The 19,462-nt window shown below is 38.6% G+C and overlaps 1 protein-coding gene across 2 annotated transcripts in view; it reads left to right on the plus strand.

Moving 5' to 3' along the window:
• ADAMTSL1 (ADAMTS like 1) overlaps positions 1-19,462 on the plus strand; it is a 1,021,102-nt gene that overhangs the window by 755,392 nt on the left and 246,248 nt on the right. For both annotated transcript variants that reach the window (XM_060300968.1, XM_030840590.2), the window contains 4 exons: positions 328-378; positions 4,885-5,089; positions 6,371-6,518; positions 12,021-12,105. In XM_060300968.1, the coding sequence (XP_060156951.1) occupies positions 328-378; positions 4,885-5,089; positions 6,371-6,518; positions 12,021-12,105 (489 nt within the window). The remainder of the gene's footprint in view (positions 1-327; positions 379-4,884; positions 5,090-6,370; positions 6,519-12,020; positions 12,106-19,462) is intronic.

The following is a 19,462-nucleotide window of genomic DNA, read 5'->3' on the forward strand; positions in this document are numbered from 1 at the left end:
ATTGGGGGGATTAAAGAACATTTACAAGCTTATTGTGTCATAGTTAATGATGAGGTGCCCAGTCTTCTTACTACCACCCTTTCCACTGGTATTTCCTGCCTGGATCAGAGAACTAATTATAGTCAACGGTGCCCTTTCAAAGAACTTGCCCCATCCTCAAACAGATGCTAGCATAAAGATTTTGAACTGTTTTAGTGTTGTTTTTTAGAGACAATTTATTAATGTTACTTTGCATTTGTCTAAAGAAATTGTATAATGTAATCATTTAGTGTTTATTTTATTGTGTGTACCTTCTACTCAGAGGGTTGGCATTATTGTTCCTAACAGTGACGGATACAAGCAGATCATGCCTTATGACCTCTACCATCCCCTTCCTCGGTACGTAAATCAATCATCCTGATGCTAGAATTAGTAAATTAGTCTTCTGCTGCTTTTATACATATATATATATTATAGATTTTGTGTTTCTCTGTAAAAATAAGATGGTAGATAGTATGTTTTGCAATCCATCCTGAGCTCTGCTTTTGAATAACACTGGTCTGCTCAGACTGTAAGCTTGTCATTCAAAAACCATTTTAAGATACGATCAGATTACATTGCAGTGGACACAGTAATTCACTATGATTAGATACAGTGTATGGGTTTATGTTATGTCTTTCTTTCACTCCCTTTGTCCTTTTTTATGTTTCCTCTGCAATAGGACCCTAGTCATTAAAGCACTGTTGCTAACTGTTAAACAAACACTGCCTGAATTATTATCCCAATACCACAAATGTGGAATTCCAGATGTGGTATTACTCTGCATAGGGGTTTTGAATATCCTTTTTTTGTTCCAAAGAAATTATAATTAAATACAAAAAGGCAGTTTTTTCATATCCTTATGGTTCAGAACATTTGGTGCGGAGGGGAGGTTTTTCTTGCGTTTTTCTCCCAAAACATAAAATTCCATGCACTATGCTGCTTTTTTAAAGTACGGTATTTTTTAAAACTAGCAAAAGTCATTAAAGTGATTGAGGAACTTTTAAAAGAACTTGTTCTCTTTATTAATATATTCATAAGAAAACTGGAGAAGCTGAAAAATACTCTAGCTACTGAGTGTATCGCCTGCCACATTGGAAAGAGCTCCCCAGAGAGCAGAAGTTAGATTTGGGTGTGAAGCCACCACTGTGCTAAGCAAGACCTTTGCTCTATTCTCTTTGCTCATTTGGACTTCAGGGAGCCAGCTGCTGTTTAGAACCCAAGGTTTAAATCAGATCCCAAATAATTGGAAATAATCCACGGTGGTTTGTGCAATTCCAAACTAAACAAAGCCCAGAAAATAATTTTATTCTGAACTGTAAAATAAAGCAGAGTTTGATTGAAAATCTTCAAATACTTAATGAATTGAAATGCAAAAAGAGGACCTCGAAGTCTTTTAGTCCAGCTCCCCACTGACGCTTCCTTCTCCCACTCTTCCCCAGTAATCGCACCCATTCACCACACATACGTAAACACATGTATTTACACAAATATGCATATATGTGTATTTACTACAGATGTATTCTGACATATTTTATACACACACACACACACACACACACACACACACACACACGCGCGCACATGTATAAACCAATACGAGTTGTCATCCAGCTTCTACTTAAATACTTCCAGTGACTGGCCCGGAACTCACTTATCACCATTCTAATGGTAGCATATAGAAAGGGGTACTTGATTAATACTATATATAATTGTTTGGGGTTTTTTTAAAGTTCTTCCACTAAGGAGTTACTTCATTCATCAGCTCCCTCCCACTTTCCTATGTCTATATTGATAAAGACAATAAATGACTTTAGAATGCTACTGATGTATCCTTTTGCTGGTTTGATCCAGAACCAAACTCGAAAAAACAATGGAATGAAAATATAAAAAGATTCATTTAACTGAACCAAGATTTGATTTGATTTTAATTCCTGTATCTGTAAAATAAGTATTCATAGGATGCATGTATCTGGTTGGGTGAAGGCCGTGGGTTTCGAGATAAAGGCACAGTTGGGTATCAGGGGTGAGAACAACAAGTTGATGTTTTTCCTGTAAAGGCACTCCTCAGTTTCTTTCCTATCTATGATCTCTCTTGTTTATATTTCTGTGGTGTGACTAATGCCTGTCTTAGGTTAAACTTGATTTCTTATATATTCAGATTTCCCCCAAGTGCCTGAAGCTCAATATTCTCAATGAGAGGTTGAGATGAACCTCCTTGATGTTTATTTGCACCTTGTCTTCTGCACACTTTGGCCTGTCCATGCATCACAGTGGGAAAAGACAGCTAGCAATTAGACTATATTTCTTACCCCGTGCACTTCTGTTCCTAAACTAATTGGAAAGTTAGATATTCTGCTTTATTGATAAAGCCTTACTAAATGGAAGTTATTTCTACGAATATGTTTTCATTTCTTAAGAAGAATTAAGGCTCAAAAATGGTTCTCAGAGGGCAGCTACTTACTGATCAAGGCAGAAGGCTTTACTTATTGAGATTATTTGAATAGGTTTAAGACCACAAGTGTAGATACAAAACACAACATTAACACAAACAAAGAATTTTTAGATTCTTTTTTCTTGCTTTCAGTCTTTGACTATAACATATATCTGAATATGATATAAGAACACAGTCTGATGAATAATCTTTAATTTATACTTAATATATGCAACTTTTCCACATAATCCTTAATTTTGAGAATTTCTTAAACTAAATACACTGTGTACTTAAAAATTAAAAGCCAAAGGAGTTAAAATATATGAAGTCATCTCTTATTCTTCCTGGGCAAGATTCTTGGTTATATTTTTTTTTCCAAATACTTACCTGGTCCCTGTTTTAAGATATCCTAACTGATGCCCTCTCTGAGCTTTTGTTATACTTTCTTTAAAGCACCGAGATGTTTTGCTTTGAAATTCCACATAATCCTCTTATTATGCAAGGATTCACATTATAACTTTTCACATATAGAACTACAGTTGAGTGCCGGAACCATACTATAAATACTTGGAATAATATTCAAATCATTTGTCTTTCTGTGATCACTGACATTGAAAAGGATACTTATTACTGGTTACAAAATTACACAATGGATCGGGTCCAAGTGTCGAGACAGAAATTAATCACTGTCTCTTTAGAAGGGTCCAGTTTAGGGATGTTAGAGTACCAGTTAGAAAATGTGCTCTTTTTATGGCATCTTAACGTTCTAAGAGATTAAATGTCCGTTCAAAACATATTCCCAGTTCACTGTCCCATCGAGTCTAATGCAAATGTGTACGTATACATTCAGCCCAATTTCAGTCTGAATCAGACCTGTTATCCACCTCCAGCTCTCCAGAGATTTACATGGAGACAAATGAGAACTGGTCTTACCCTTTGGAAGAGAAACTCTCTACAGAGCTGCTTCCTTCTCTTGAAAGGGAACAGAGAGTCTCGAAAGGGCTAAACAGAGGACCTCAGTTTCCCCATAATAACATTTTCTTATGTGTCTCCTGGGGAAATATGCATAGGAAGATATTGTATTTGGTAGCATGTTTAGGCCGTTGGCAGTGTAGATAACAGTTGTTGCCTAGACTTGAACAGTGCAGAGAAAATGTGGAGGAAAATTCTCTGTAACTGGGAAACACACATTCTCCAGGCTCTTGCAGAGGAGAAAGCAGGCTCACAATACACATGAGATCCCATGTAGAGAATAAGTCACGTCTCCACGGTATGCCTGTGTGGTCTTTTTACATTTAACTATTCAAGTGGATCAACTTGGTGACATTTTGTTTTTCTCTCCTTACAATGATATCTCTCATAATTCTAAGAGAAATCTTAAATCTTGAGCAGTCCTTATCAACAAGCAGACTATATATGCAAGAAAAAGAAGCCCAGTCCCCCTGTTTTTATTGTTAAAAACTACGACATTCTTTAAACCTACGGGAAGAGAGAAGAGAACCGGGCAAAGATATCTCTCAGCCTCTGGTCCCAGATGCACCAGAGCTGCGTAGAGATCTGAAGAATCAATGAAATTCTCTTAAGTGCTATTGACAACATTGCTATTTTTTTCCTTACTTTACTTTATCTATAGATTCCAATGCCATCAGCCTTTGAACCAGAGCCAAACTTCTTCACAATTCCAGGAGTTCTTTAGGGAGTGCTAACTGTCAGTACCCCCGCCCCTAGCAGCTAGGGAACAAGTAGATAACGCCTATATTAACATTTTGGTTCCTAATGATGAGACAGTTTGAACATCAGAATTATGCTAAATCCATGTACTCCCAAAGTTGATGACTGTAGAAGCAAGGGAGAAAGAGTATTTGATTTACCTGAATCTTTCTTTATCTTCTCATGTAAAAGTGTCCAGAAGCTAAGTAATAAAGTATTGCATCGAAAATGAAAAGTATTATCCCAGGTACAAACTATTAGTGTTAACTGATTAAGCAATTTTAGTCTTGAGATAGATATTGAGATAGATAGCTACTAGATAGATGCAAATATATTTATAAAATAATGTAAATATTATATATACACGTACACACAAACACACACACAGACACACTCAGAATCTATACTGAAGCCGTAAGAAGAAGGAATGAACAGCCCTCTTTTGAGTAGGCTACAGACCCCACAGTTATCCTTGTAGACCACTCTCCAAGAGTAATTTCTCACATTTGTGTAGAGCTTCGAGGCTTACAGAGCACTTCTGCCAGCATCGAATCCTCTCTGACTCGTCAGATTTCAGGCCGTAGCTGGCTTTTGGTCCTCTGGAGTGTAGCCTCTCAGAAGCTGATCGCCCCGATGGGCACTGGGAAGGGGTTGGTGGGCAAGCTCACTGAGGAGGTGGGCAGTGTGCGTGTCTGCCCTGATGACTCCCCTTGCTTCTGTAGGTGGGAGGCCACCCCGTGGACCGCGTGCTCCTCCTCGTGTGGGGGGGGCATCCAGAGCCGGGCAGTTTCCTGTGTGGAGGAGGACATCCAGGGGCATGTCACCTCAGTGGAAGAGTGGAAATGCATGTACACCCCTAAGATGCCCATCGTGCAGCCCTGCAACATTTTTGACTGCCCTAAATGGCTGGCACAGGAGTGGTCTCCGGTAACTGTGCCTTCTTTCTTTGTTCGTTAGGAGAGTAAGTCCACTCTTCCCTCTCTTCATCATGACCCCACCACCCACCCTGTGCAGCTCCCCGCTTCTCCTCTGGAGGGGTCTAGAAGCCTACCCGTTTAGCCCCCAGAGCAGGCTTGCCCCGAATTGAGTCCCGCCAAAAGTAAACGAGTAGGAAAAAATATATGTATATATTTTTTTCAAACATCTTTCTTCAAGCTACTTTAAGAAACCTCTGTCACTCCCCATAACATTCCCTCAAATGACAAGAGGAGGCAAATGTCTGTCAAGCATAATTGAGGCCGATGACTGAGCTTGAAGCTGTGTACGCTGTTCTGATGGTCAAGCTCAGTAGACCAAAAGTTTGGTTTCATTTTTTATTTCTTCTACTTTGTCTATGTCCAAAAAGTGTCTTCAGTGGATTAAGATGAAAACTATGTATATTATTCACTGAAAAAAAGATGAAATGAAGATAGCAACATAATTAGAATGGAGGTGAAGTGGGATTAATTAAAACCAAAACAGTCTAGACCTTAGGGAAGCCACTGCAGCAGCTTAAGCATAAAATGTTATTTGAGGGATCCTGGCTGCTAGTGGAAAAAGGTGTGAAATGGCACAGGAGATGGAAAGATGTGCCCACAGCCACAGAGATGGCAAAGGGCTATTCACTTAGCCTTTGTGGCAGCAGATCGGAGCTGTGACATCTTCCTATCTAGACTTGTTCCCAGGCATGTAGAACCACTGGAGGTGCTGTCTCCATCTGGCCATTGAATCCGTTCCTTTCAACGTCTTTTTTCCACGTCACTATAATCAATTGGATCAGCCGTGCAGCGATATAAATTAGCTATGATGGAAGTTAAAAAAATTTTAATGTCCACATGGGAGCTGGCATTTCCCATAATTTGGACCTAACAGTCATTAGCAAAGTGACTAATAAAATTGACATACAGTCTTGGTAATCAAAATCGGGCACACTCTATAATTTCTTTTCTCCTTCTTTTTGCGACTTGGTTTGGGACTTTGCACACGGTGGGTGTTTAAGAAAGGCTGACTGACTAATCCAAAGCTAAGAAATTGCAAGTGATTTAATGTTCAGCCAGCTTCACCCTCAAATTGCCAAATAGAACAAAGATCCCATGACTAGTAAGAAGTGGTATAAAGCCACCAGGAGTCCTTCTGTAAAAGGAGCCCTTTGAAAAGTCTCAGGTGGGAAATGAAGAAAAGTAAACAAGGCTTTGCCTATGAGTCTCCTCTCTTGCACTCTCCTTCCAGTGCACAGTGACGTGTGGCCAGGGCCTCAGGTACCGTGTGGTCCTCTGCATCGACCATCGGGGAATGCACACCGGAGGCTGTAGCCCCAAAACCAAGCCCCACATAAAAGAGGAATGCATCATACCCACTCCCTGCTATAAACCCAAAGGTAACTTGACAGGGGCTCTGTAACCAGTCTTGTTATTGTTGTACATATTCAGTGCTGTTTTCAACTCCTTGGAATATAATTAAGTATCCCAAGTGTTCTTAATAGCTATTCTTTGTAACTTAGACTCTACTAAGTGGACTTAACTCTTTCTAAAAATCTTTCAAGTGGTTTTGCTTGCACATTGTTTTTAAGCACTATGTATTGCTATAATTCTCTCCTGGTTCAGAAAGTTGATAGAAGACTGTTGCTGAAAAATATCAGATATATTTGCTCGAAAGGAGATATTTTAGAAATATATGTCTGATTTACTATCCATATTGCTTGCTGTTCAAAACAAGGTGGTACTATCCATATTGCTTGCTGTTAAGAACTGGTGGTGCAGCGGTTGAGAGTCCGCCTGCCGATGCAGGGGACACGGGTTCGTGCCCCGGTCCGGGAAGATCCCACATGCCGTGGAGCGGCTGGGCCCGTGAGCCATGGCCACTGAGCCTGCACGTCCAGAGCCTGTGCTCCGCAACAGGAGAGGCCACAACAGTGAGAACCCGTGTACCGCCAAAAAAAACAAAAAACAAAAAAAAAAAAACAAGGTGGTGACAGCTTCCCTGGTGGCGCCAATGCAGGGGACACAGGTTCAAGCCCTGGTCTGGGAAGATCCCACATGCTGTGGAGCAACTAAGCCCATGCGCCACAACTACTGAGCCTGTGCTTTAGAGCCCGTGAGCTACAACTACTGAAGACTGCGTGCCTAGAGTCTGTGCTCTACAAAGAGAAACCAGCACAATGAGAAGCCTGCGCATGCAGCAAAGAGAAGTCCCTGCTCTCCGCAACTAGAGAAAACCCGCGTGCAGTGAAACCCAACGCAGCCAAAAATAAATAAATTAAAAAAAAAAAACACAGGGTGGTGAGACTCATCAAGAAAAAAAGGGAGAGGGCCCAAATCAATAAAATCAGAAATGAAAAAGGATAAGTTACAGCTGACACCATAGAAATACAAAGGATCATAAGAGACCACTATGAGTAACTATACACCAATAAAGTGGACAATCTAGAAGAAATGGACAAATTCTTAGAAAGGTACAATCTCCCAAGACCGAGCCAGGGAGAAGTAGAAAATATGAACAGACCAGTCACAAGTACTGAAATTGAAACTGTGATTTAAAAACTCCCAACAAGCAAAAGTCCAGGACCAGATGGCTTAACAGGTGAATTCTACCAAACATTTAGAGAAGAGTTAACACCTATCCTTCTAAAACTATTCCAAAATATTGCAGAGGAAGGAACACTTCTGAACTCATTCTATGAGGCCACCATCAGCCTGATACCAAAACCAGACAAAGATATCACAAAGAAAGAAAATTACAGACCAGTATCACTGATGAACATAGATGCAGAAATCCTCAACAAAATGCTAGCAAACCAAATCCAACAATACATTGAAAGAACCATATACCATGATCAAGTGGGATTATCCCAGGGAAGCAAGGATTTTTTAATATCTGCAGATCAATCAAATCAATCAGTGTGACACACCACATTAACAAATTGAAGAATAGAAAGCATATGGTCATCTCAATAGATGCAGAGAAAGCTTTTGATAAAATTCAACATCCATTTATGATAAAAACTCGTCAGAAAGTGGGCATAGTGGGGGAATACCTCAACATAATAAAGCCTATATATGACAGGCCCACAGCTAACATCATACTCAATGGTGAAAAGCTGAAAGCATTTCCTCAAAGATCAGGAACAAGACCAGGGTGCCCACTCTCGCCAGCTTTATTCAACATAGTTTTGGAAGTTCTAGTCACAGCAGTCAGAGAAGAAAAGGAAATAAAAGGAATCCAAACGGAAAAAGAAGAAGTAAAACTGTCACTGCTTACAGATGACATGATGCATTACATAGAAAATCCTAAAGACACTACCAGAAGACTACTAGAGCTCATCAATGAATTTGGTAAATTCGCTAGATACAAAATTGACATACAGAAATCTGTTGCATTTATACACAGTAATAACAAAATATCAGAAAGAGAAATTAAGGAAACAATTCCATTTACCATCGCATCAAAAAGAATAGAATACCTAGGAATAAACCTACCTAAGGAGGCAAAAGACCTGTACTTCAAAAACTATAAGATGCTGATAAAAGAAATCAAAAACAACATAAACAGATGGAAAGATATACCATGTTCCTTGATTGGAAGAATAAATATTCTTAAAATGACCATACTGCCAAAGGCAATCCACAGATGCAATGCAATCCCTATCAAATTACCAATGGCATTTTTCACAGAACTAGAACAGAAAATTCTAAAATTTGTATGGGAACACAAAAGACCCTGAACAGCCAAAACAATCTTGAGAAAGAAGAACGGAGTGGAGGAATCAGGCTCCCTGACTTCAGACTATACTACAAAGCTACAGTCATCAAAAGAGTATGGTACTAGCACAAAAATAGACATACAGATCAGTGGAACAGGACAGAAAGCCCAGAAATAAACCCACACAGTTATGGCCAATTAATCTATGACAAGGGAGGCAAGAATATACAATGGAGAAAAGACAGTCTCTTCAGTAAGTGGTGCTGGGAAAAGTGGACAGCTACATGTAAACAATGAAGTTAGAACATTCTCTAACACCAAATCCAAAAATAAACTCAAAATGAAGTAAAGACCTAAATGTAAAACCAGATTCTATAAAACTCCTAAAGGAAAGCATAAGCAGAACACTCTTTGACATAAATAGTAGCAATATTTTTTTGGATCTGTCTCCTAGAGTAATAGAGATAAAAACGAAAATAAACAAATGGGACCTAATCAAACTTAAACTTTCGCACAGCAAAGGACACCATTAACAAAATAAAAAGACAACCTATGGACTGGGAGAAAATATCTGCAAAAAATGCTACCTACAAGGGATTAATTTCCAAAATGTACAAACAGCTCATACAGCTTAATACCAAAGAAAACGAACAACCCAATCAAAAAATGGGCAGAAGACTTAAATAGACATTTCCCCAAAGAAGACATACACAGGTGGCCAACAGGCACATGAAAATATGCTCATCATTGCTAATTATTAGAGAAATGCAAATCAAAACAACAATGATATATCACCTTACACCAGTCAGAATGGCCATCATTAAAAAGTCTACAAATAATAAATGCTGGAGAGGGTGTGGAGAAAAGGGAACCCTCTTGCACTGTTGGTGGGAATGTAAATTGATACAGCCACTATGGAGAACAGTATGGAGGTTCCTTAAAAAACTAAAAATAGAACTACCATATGACCCAGCAATCCCACTACTGGGCATATATCCTGAGGAAACCATAATTCAGAAAGAGTCATGTACCACAATGTTCATTGCAGCTCTATATACAACAGCCAGGACATGGAAGCAACCTGAGTGTCCATCAACAAATGAGTGGATAAAGAAGATGTGGCACATATACAATGGAATATTACTCCGCCATAAAAAGAAACGAAATTGAGTTATTTGTAGTGAGGTGGATGGACCTAGAGTCTGTCATACAGAGTGAAGTAAGTCAGAAAGAGAAAAATAAATGCCGTATGCTAACACATATATATGGAATCTAAAAAAAAAAAAAGTTCTGAAGAACCTAGGGTCAGGACAGGAATAAAGACGCAGACATAGTGAATGGACTTGAGGACACGGGGAGGGGGAAGGGTAAGCTGGGAGGAAGTAAGAGAGTGGCATATCTACTACCAAATGTCAAATAGATAGCTAGTGGGTAGCAGCCGCATAGCACAGGGATTATCAGCTCGGTGCTTTGTGACCACCTAGAGGGGTGGGATAGGGAGGGTGGGAGGGAGACGCAAGAGGGAGGATATATGGGGATATATGTATATGTATAGCTGATTCACTTTGTTATACAGCAGAAACTAACACACCATTGTAAAGCAATTATACTCCAATAAAGGTGTTAAAAATATATATAAAGGAAGCAGTGGCCACTGATACAGCTGACAGAGTTCGGTTCAAAAAGAGAGTAATGTATTAAAAGCCTACTATTAGTGCCAAGCTGAATTCTTCATTATGGAAAGACAGGGATGGTTCGAGCTGTCATAGACGGCTTCATTGACCGAGTCATTTATCTGGGGGAGGTGGGCTAGTTGTAAAATGATGTGTGTATTTTCGGAACCATCTTCCTGGATTCAAAATGTTAGCAAATCCTTTTGGCTTTGGCAGTTTTACATCAATATTTCTCACTGGCTTTGTTTTCTGACCATAAACAATTGTTGTACATAGAGGATAAGTGATGACCCTAACTTAAAATAGTCCATTCTTTATTCATTCGTCCTTTACCCAGCCACTTCAGAGAAAGAAAAGCAGTTTGTGGTTAACTATCAAGAATAAAATCTGGGGACTTCCCTGGTGGTCCAGTGGTTGAGACTTCACCTTCCACTGTGGGGGGTGTGGGTTCGATCCCTGGTCAGGGAACTAAGATCCCACATGCCTCGGGGCCAAAACCCAAAACATAAAACAGAAGCAATATTGTAACAAATTCAATAAAGACTTTAAAAATGGTCCATAAAAAAAAAAAGAATAAATCTGGATTTTCACAAGTAAGTAGTGAGTCTGGCTCTCTAAACATCATTAAAATGCCATATAATCCTATGGTGTACGCATATATAGACATATTTCTTTCATCTTTACAATTATTTGTTATAAAATGGTGATAGAGCGTCACTGGCTCATACTGTAAAGGCAAATATGCCTATAAATGACCCTAATAAATATGTCAGAATGGGAATCTTGGCAGTTACTTCTGTAGGAGCACTTATTATCTCCCTCTTTCTTTTTCTCCTCCACATTTTTTTGCTAGGAAGTAGTTAGGAAACTTGTTCTGAATTGTTTTGCCAAAGCTAGATAAATAGTTGAAGCAAGTCAAATTAGGAGTTGTGGACCCTAAGTTTATCGTATTCCAGTTGTCATAGAGCCTTGGGTTGGAATTGAATGAGTCAAATGTCTAAAGCAACATTTTGTGAATTTCAGAGTGTCAATTTTGTTTGTTTTTCACAGTATGGAACAGATCACACTTAGCCAAAAGGCAAAAGAAAAACAAGTTAGAATTTATGAAAGTATCACAGTATAATCCATTGTACTTTGTGTTTGTTTTAAAAGGTAAATCTTTTCAACAGGAAATAGAATCAAAGATATTTCAATGACCCTTTATACACATACAGAGCTCTAGAGTTATGATTTTCATAATAAAAAGACTTTCCTTTGCTAATCGACATAATAAAGGGGACATATACACAGAGACTAGTGTTATTAAACATTTTAAAATCTGATTTTCATTTTCTTCATATAACTATCATCATAGGCAGAAATTGACCTAAAAACATATTTGCAGTTATCGACATCATAACTTTTAGGTAGTACAAAATCAACAACTGGGGAGGAGAAAATGAAATTTCCCTGAAATCCTAAATTGGTTCTAACCTCCTCTCTTTTGTGTGCATGCACTTAATTCTCAGAAAAACTTCCGGTAGAGGCCAAGCTACCATGGTACAAACAAGCTCAAGAACTTGAAGAAGGAGCTGCTGTGTCAGAAGAGCCCTCGTAAGTTTTCAACCATGCGTTGTTCTGCTTTTGAAGCTGATTGGTTTAAAGAAAGCAGTGTCTTGCTGATGGTGGCTTTCGTGGGTTCTGAGCTAAGTGTACTCCTCTTACCAAGGGTGGAATGAGGCTTTGGGGCTGTCAAATTGGAGATTTATCATTTTCATAGTGTTTCTCAAAACATGATTGCTCTCTAAATCTTTTCAGTTATGAACTAAGAAAATGAAAGTGTAGTGCCTACCCTCTTCTCCAAAATCTGACCTCCTGTTTTCTTTTGCCAAGAGGCCAAAGGTGAGAAGGTCCAGGCTGCATCTGATGATGTAGTGCAGTTTTGATGTGAAAGCCTAGGCCGCTTTTTGTACTCCTTATCTCCCAGCTTTGCAGTATAGCCACTCACAAAAATGAAAGGGTAAGTGAAATATATCTGAGGTCAAAGGAAGCTTATTAGCTTTTCTTTTCCCTTTCTTGCTGGGATTGGTATCAGATGGATACCAGGTCTTTGCCCCACTTGATCAAGGTCCCACACTGGCTCAGTTTGATCAAGGCCATGAAATCTGTAAGACCACTAGGCACAGATTTTCCAGATACTTCAGCAGAGGAAACAAGGAAGAGAGACAAACTTAGGTTGATTGATTGATTGACCAATAACTGTGTATTGATTCTACTGCAATACACTGATAGGCCTCTCTGCTACATCATTTTTGAAAATACAGGAAAGCACTTTATTGATGAATTTCATCTATGACCAAAGCAGTTTCTCTGACTGATGATTTTCTAGATTAATTTAATACAAGTACTAGGCTCAGTGCTATGCATTGGTACCTAAGACATGTTATGTTACCCACCCTCCAAGAGCTCACAGTATAGCATTCAGGATACAAAATGGTTTCCAAATTCAACCTGTAGTTTAAATTTTACTAAATATAATATATAAATTAAGATTATAATTTATATATTCCAAAGCAATTTAGAACCTCTTCTGAGTCATCCTGTTTGAATCTAAATCTGATATGGTTAGCCAGAACACAGATTGTGTTCTGAATCACACCCTAAACATCAAGAGATTGAAAAAGAAATCCAAAATACAGATTGGTAAAATGACCAAAGTTCATTTGTAAAAAAAAAATGGTACTTGGTTTCACAGAAAAATGGTTTATATATAAGGTAACACATTTCTTACTTAAAAGGATAAGAAGCAAAACATAGATTATTTCTGTATCATAAAGTTGCTACAGCATTTTGTTTGCAACTTCTTTGAGAAAAGGCTTTAAGAAAAAGCAGCTAGCCACTGCAGAACTTTGGAGGAAAGGCAGTGGTTAAAGATGCAGTGCAACTTTTATGTGACTATATAAAGGCTTGAAACTTTGTTTCTCTCCTGCCAGTACCTGGCTTGACAGACCTTCTTGCTGCTGGAGAGGAAGGAAGCAGTTCATTTTAGAGGGGTATTAACTCTTGAATCCGCTAAGGGGTCCTATTTAAGGCACAGAAAGATGCCATGTAATTGGAGCTAGTTACTCCTTATACGTATTCCTAGACTCAATACATTTAAAGCCAGATAGGTATTATTTTACCTAAATAAACTCTGCTCTCCCGTACATTATATTTTGTCATTTGGTCTAAAGCATAATTCTGGGAGTAATATTGCATTGTGACCGATGTTAAATAATATAACAAAGTTTAAATTAGATCAAAACACCTTATACTAATAATTAAAAGTCTTTCTCTTTATTAGATACCTCTCAAATGAAAGCTGTAAGTAGAGTTTAATGCTTCTGCAGAAGCATTACATAGACCACATTCAACTGTAATTTGTAATGAGTGTTTTCCACTAAAATTCTGATTAAGATGCATTATGCGTAACTTTAATCTTAACAAAATCCCTAAAGTAGTAAACACATAGTTTTAACCATTGAAACTATAGCCATATATTAGATTATTAAATTTTACTCTTGGTGTAATGGAATTGCCATTTGGCATGATTAATCTGAATTGAAGTTGATTGTAATTGGAGTGCTAGTGCCGGGTAAAGGAAATGTATACTGTTATGCTCAGAACAATAATTACTTTTATACAAAAATGAAATAAATGACAGCTGTAGAATAATGTAATGAAAGGTATGTGGTTTCCACATTTTAATACACTTTACTGTTTACCACACTGAACCCTAGGAAAGGTCCTACATGTCACATTATTTTTTTTAATTGATTTTGAATTTTAAAAACATAATTTTGCAGGGTCTTAATTCTTTTTTTAAAACCACACAGACTAGTTTCTGAATGTATGGAACAACCTATAATTATTCTCCATAGTATAATGAAAAAATGATACACTGTCACCAAGGCTTTCCTTCCCCCCCACCAGGGACTCACATTGCTTAAATTAAAGAGTAGTGTTTAGAAGCTGTGGTTGTCACTTCTGAACTAATACAGAGAAGAGAAGCAAGAACAGTGGTCCAGGACTATTATCTCTTGCTTTGGCTCCAGTTAACATGGAGAGTTCTGTAATAAAACAGCAAATAGCCTTTACTTCCCCTTATGTAGAATAAAAATACTATCACCAGCCTGTCTCATTAAATACTGTGGGAAAATCAGTAGCTTAAAGTCTTTAGTATATGGAGACACCATTATTGAATGTCAGATTCTTTTGGTAACCCCAAAATGAAAAAAAAAATTGGGGTTATCACTGTAGCCAAAAATGTTTGAAAGCGACCACTCTAAGACATGTTTAGAAGAAAACTATAGTAAAATACTGAAAACTGAACTGCCAAGAAATAACTAAAACTTTATAGAACAGAAGTATGTTACATATTCCGCTAAACTAACTGCCATGCAGAAGATACAAATACAGTTATTAGTCTCATAGAATAGCTGAAATAAATATCAATAGTGGGTCACATGATAGTAATGAACTTACTGTTGATGAGATTCATCTTATGAAGCTGCAGCTTCATTGATAAATGCTTTCAGACATTGTTTTTTCCTCAGCAGAGACCTGGTTTATTTACAGTGTATTTGATTCATATGGTACAAAGGTAGGAATATTGTGATGAGTATATTTTCTTGATCTGCAGAAAATGCTTTCTTAACCCACTCGGGGAGTCCTGCACTCTAAACTGACTTTTCACTGGTGGCCATAATTTGCCTTAATCCACACACATGTTTTGATCAGGTTTTCCTGACAACCTACATCAAGAATCTTGAAGCAGCTTTGTCTCTCTTAATTGAGCAGGGCAGCGTGAACAAGATCCAGCCCCAAACTGAGACTAAGGGATGGGGGGCTTTAGCTACTGAAGCTGGTCAAGCACAGACAACCTTATAAATTCACACAGTAAAGTGAACTTGCTTCCAAGGATGTCAGCTGAGAAATCCATAGACATCCCTGCTACACAATTAACGTGGAAAGCATTATGGTTTGAGATAGACTTGTACAAAAAAATAAGATTCTGGGAGAGTTGCATTTTTCTGAGGGTAATAGCAGTGCCATTCTACCACTAGAAAGGGGGAAAGGGGAGAGGGACTGACAGAATTCTCTTCTGCTGTTATTCAAACTATGTGTTTTTGAATTTGCCTCCAGCTGGTGAGAGTAATGTTAGATTTAGGACACATCACTGAAATGCCAGCTGGTTGCTTCCACTGACAAATATATGGAAACAGCTTTCTAGGTATTTTTTAAACCCTCAAAATTTTACTTCTGTTTGGTGAGGGATCAGAACTACCTTGTGGTCATACAATTATACTCATTAATCAGATAGAAGCTAAAGAAATCACTGACTTGATTTTGCATCTCCTGCTTTTATACCTTCCTTTCGGTCTTTGTTGGGATGTGTGCCTGAACAGCGTGCCCACTTCAAGCCAGGTACACAGCATGGCCACTTTGATAGCTTAATTTCTTGAGCAAAAATGAAACTATGGTGACTTCTAGGACCTGTCAAGACAGCTGTCTACTGCTACTATAGTTAATCAGCTGGCCTTCTTAAAAAACCTAATCCGACTTGGAATAGGAAGAAAGTTTTTCATTTTCTTAACTCCTTCAAGCCACTCACAAGCCACCCAATGCCCTAGAAGGTGATGGCATGGGGGCTCTCGATGCCCTACCTTTCTCTTTCTAGACTTTCTGCTCTCTGAATCAAGTCATCCCAGGGAGAGGAAGGTCAGACTAATTGGGCATCTCGGGCAGTCAGGTCCACCCCAGAGTGATTTCAGTTGCCAGGAGTGCTTGGATGGCTCAGAACAAGTGACGGGAGACAGGTGATTCCCTTGGGTACACTTGACCAGCACCGCCATTTTAACTAGCCATCCCTCCATCAAACCGCAGCATATACCAGGTGGAGACCCCTAACGGTGCTGTCCTTTCAAAAGTGGGATTGGGTGGTCCTCTGTGCCTTGATCTTACACTTAAAAACATGTTGACTTATCTTATTAGATTTTTCGTGAACAGCTTTACTGCATGGTTAGGAAAACGTTTTGGGGCTGCAACACAATACCCAAGCCTTAAATGTATTGCCACAAATAACCTCGGTGTGAGCCATATTAAAAAGGAAGAAGAAGGAAAGCAAGTGGGCAGAAGGCAGAGGTAATATCTGGATGCCAGATGGCATCAGCTTAGTGATGGGGCTGATTCAGTAAGAGGCAAAGGGAAATTCCTGTCATGCATCTGTGTGAACAGAACCCACAAGGAATTAAGATACAGAAAGAAAAGCCAATGAGGGTCTCCATCGTGATCCTATAGTCATTAAATGGTTTGTTTACCTTGGTGAAAATAGTATTTAAATATATAATATTTAAGCTATGTGTTTATATTAGTCCATATTTATATCCAGTAAGTTGTCTGAGAATGTGGATGGCTTAACTCAGTGGTTAAGAATGTGAATTCGTACTTTTTTTAAGTGGTTAGGACTGTTAATTGTGTGACACGTGATTTTATATTTTCCCCCAAAGGACATTTAGGGAATCAAACATTGGTAATGGATCCAGGTAGTTTTGCAGTTCATATCCTCAATACAAGGTACCTCAAGTACATTCTCTTTGTGAATCTCAGGCCACAGAACATAAAAAGAAACATCTTCTATATAGAGAGAAACAGATATATCTCTTAGGAATTCAGAGTCACCTAAGATCAAGAAATGTAAACACTACTTGCAGATCATTAAACCCTCAAAAAGGATGTTCAAGCAGAGCATGGCATTAGAGTTATGGGATAAAAAAGCACAAAAGCATTTAATTTTGATTTGGCACATGGTGGAGTGAGAGCCTCATACTGGCCAGACTGAATGAGCCCTTATCCCCATAACGATCGTGACCTCTCTCCTTTCCAACTCCTTCCTTTCTGGTCTCCCTGTCTACCCAAATCGTTCTTATCCCTTATATCCTCTGCAGATGCTTAATATAAATTCTTTGGCTGATTATGTATTTTAAATAACACTGGACCTTCTAATTGTTCGCACCTCGTAATGAAAGAAGCTGAATTCACTCTTAAGTCACCTGCTCTGGGCCAGACTTTGTGCCAAGTGCAGGTACGGTAAAAAGTAACCCAATAGTCCCTGCCCTCAAGGAACCACAGATAATTTCCTAAAATTTGAAATTTTTTCAGGTACATCAGGCTGCCAACTATGTGAGTTGGTGAGGGGGTGTGAGTCTGTATATTTGTGTGCTCAAACAAGAATACAACCCCGCTGGAATCAAAGTAAAAAGCACTTTAACTATCGATCAAAGCTACATGCATGGTAGCAGCAGGCACAGTGGTGAAAAGTGTGGCCTCCAGGGACGGACCTCCTGGGTGTGAATCATGGATCCCCCAACAGTAAGAGGGAACCCTGACAAATCACTTAACCCCAGAGACCTTAATTTCCTCATTTGAGAAACGAACATAATGGTATCGATATCACAAGGCTATTTAGAGGATTAAGTTATGTGTAAAGTACCTGGTATGCAGAAAACTGTGTTTAGGTGTTAACTGTGGTTATGACTGGACCTTTTCCAGCATCATCCATCTTCTTAGAGAATATTTAGGTAAGTAAAATTGTATAATAATTACTCATTTACAAATGCAGAAATTGAGGCAGGTCTTATCTCTGCCTCATACATGTTGTATCATGTGGCATGTGAGAGAACCACAAGTAACCCCAAATTCAACTAGTGGTTCCCCAGATAGCACCACCTTCCTGTGTCTCCTCTTTGAAGACTCACTTGTAAGAGGCACACTTTGAATTTAGCCGAGAGTTTATCCTAAGGGACAAGGGTTAGTTACCTTTATTTGAACCAAAAGAAATCTATAGCAAATGGCAAAAATTAATAAGGAAAGTTTAGAAAATGCTCAGATGGAAAAGCATCCTCTCTCAACTCTGAGTTACGTCCAGTTGATACCCCAAGCTTGCTCCCAGCATGCACGGAGACAGAAAGATCAATAACAAATTCAAGAGAGCAGACAGAGCCATTTTTATGTAGTCATTAGAAAAGCCTTTCTTGCAAACCAAGAAGTTCTAAATTTGTCTGCCCCTCCTACTGTCTCCACTTAATGCTCAATCTGGAGCTACTTTCAGAACTAAATCTGAACTACTGCTCAGCTGAGCCCTAGAGAGTGGCAAAGACAAATTAATGGGATCCTTGTGTGCCAAAATACAGTATGGACCCTGTCACCACCAATATATGTTAAGTCCATTAAGGTCATTTTTAATGAACTGAACTTTTCTTTGGAAAGCTTTGCCAAACTTGTTGAATTAAGGGAAAGAAACCTTTACAAAATTGCAAGATAAACTAATTCCACTCCATGTGAAGAAGAAATGGTTCATGACAAGTATTCTGAGTTTACAATATTTTAGATTTTTATCCAAGTCAGAGAAAATAATATGCATGAAAATCTACATTCTTTTATTAAGCTAAGAACTCCAAATGCACTAATAGCATTGTAAGCTATAATGGCATTTTAGTTCCTGGGATATGGCTTTTTAAATCATCAGACTAGCCTTAAGGAAAACCAAACTTTTCAGTCATGTTCTGTTCACCTAGGTCAGAAAGGCAACGGAGAGAAAGATGGTCTGAAACGAGTGTCGTAGCCTCATTTTTCATTGGTGGAGAGTGATTTGGCTCCATTGTATCTTCTCATACAGTTAAGGGTCTGTCTTCTCTTTTTCCCAAATCTCTGTGTGTAATGAGTTTTAAAGAGTGGGCTTCTCTAAACTAGGAACAATTCCACAATGCTCCAGAGTCTTCACTGTTGGGTGGCTGGTCGTATAATAAGGCAGTGTTAGACCAGAGTCATGTATAAATTACTGAAGGCATCCTCTGTCTCAAAGCTGCCCCAAATCCTTTTATTCTATAAAGCAGCATTTTTATTGAGATTTAACGTAAGTATGATAGACACA

Source organism: Globicephala melas, chromosome 6 (genome assembly GCF_963455315.2).
Source record: "Globicephala melas chromosome 6, mGloMel1.2, whole genome shotgun sequence".
NCBI lineage: Eukaryota > Metazoa > Chordata > Mammalia > Artiodactyla > Delphinidae > Globicephala > Globicephala melas.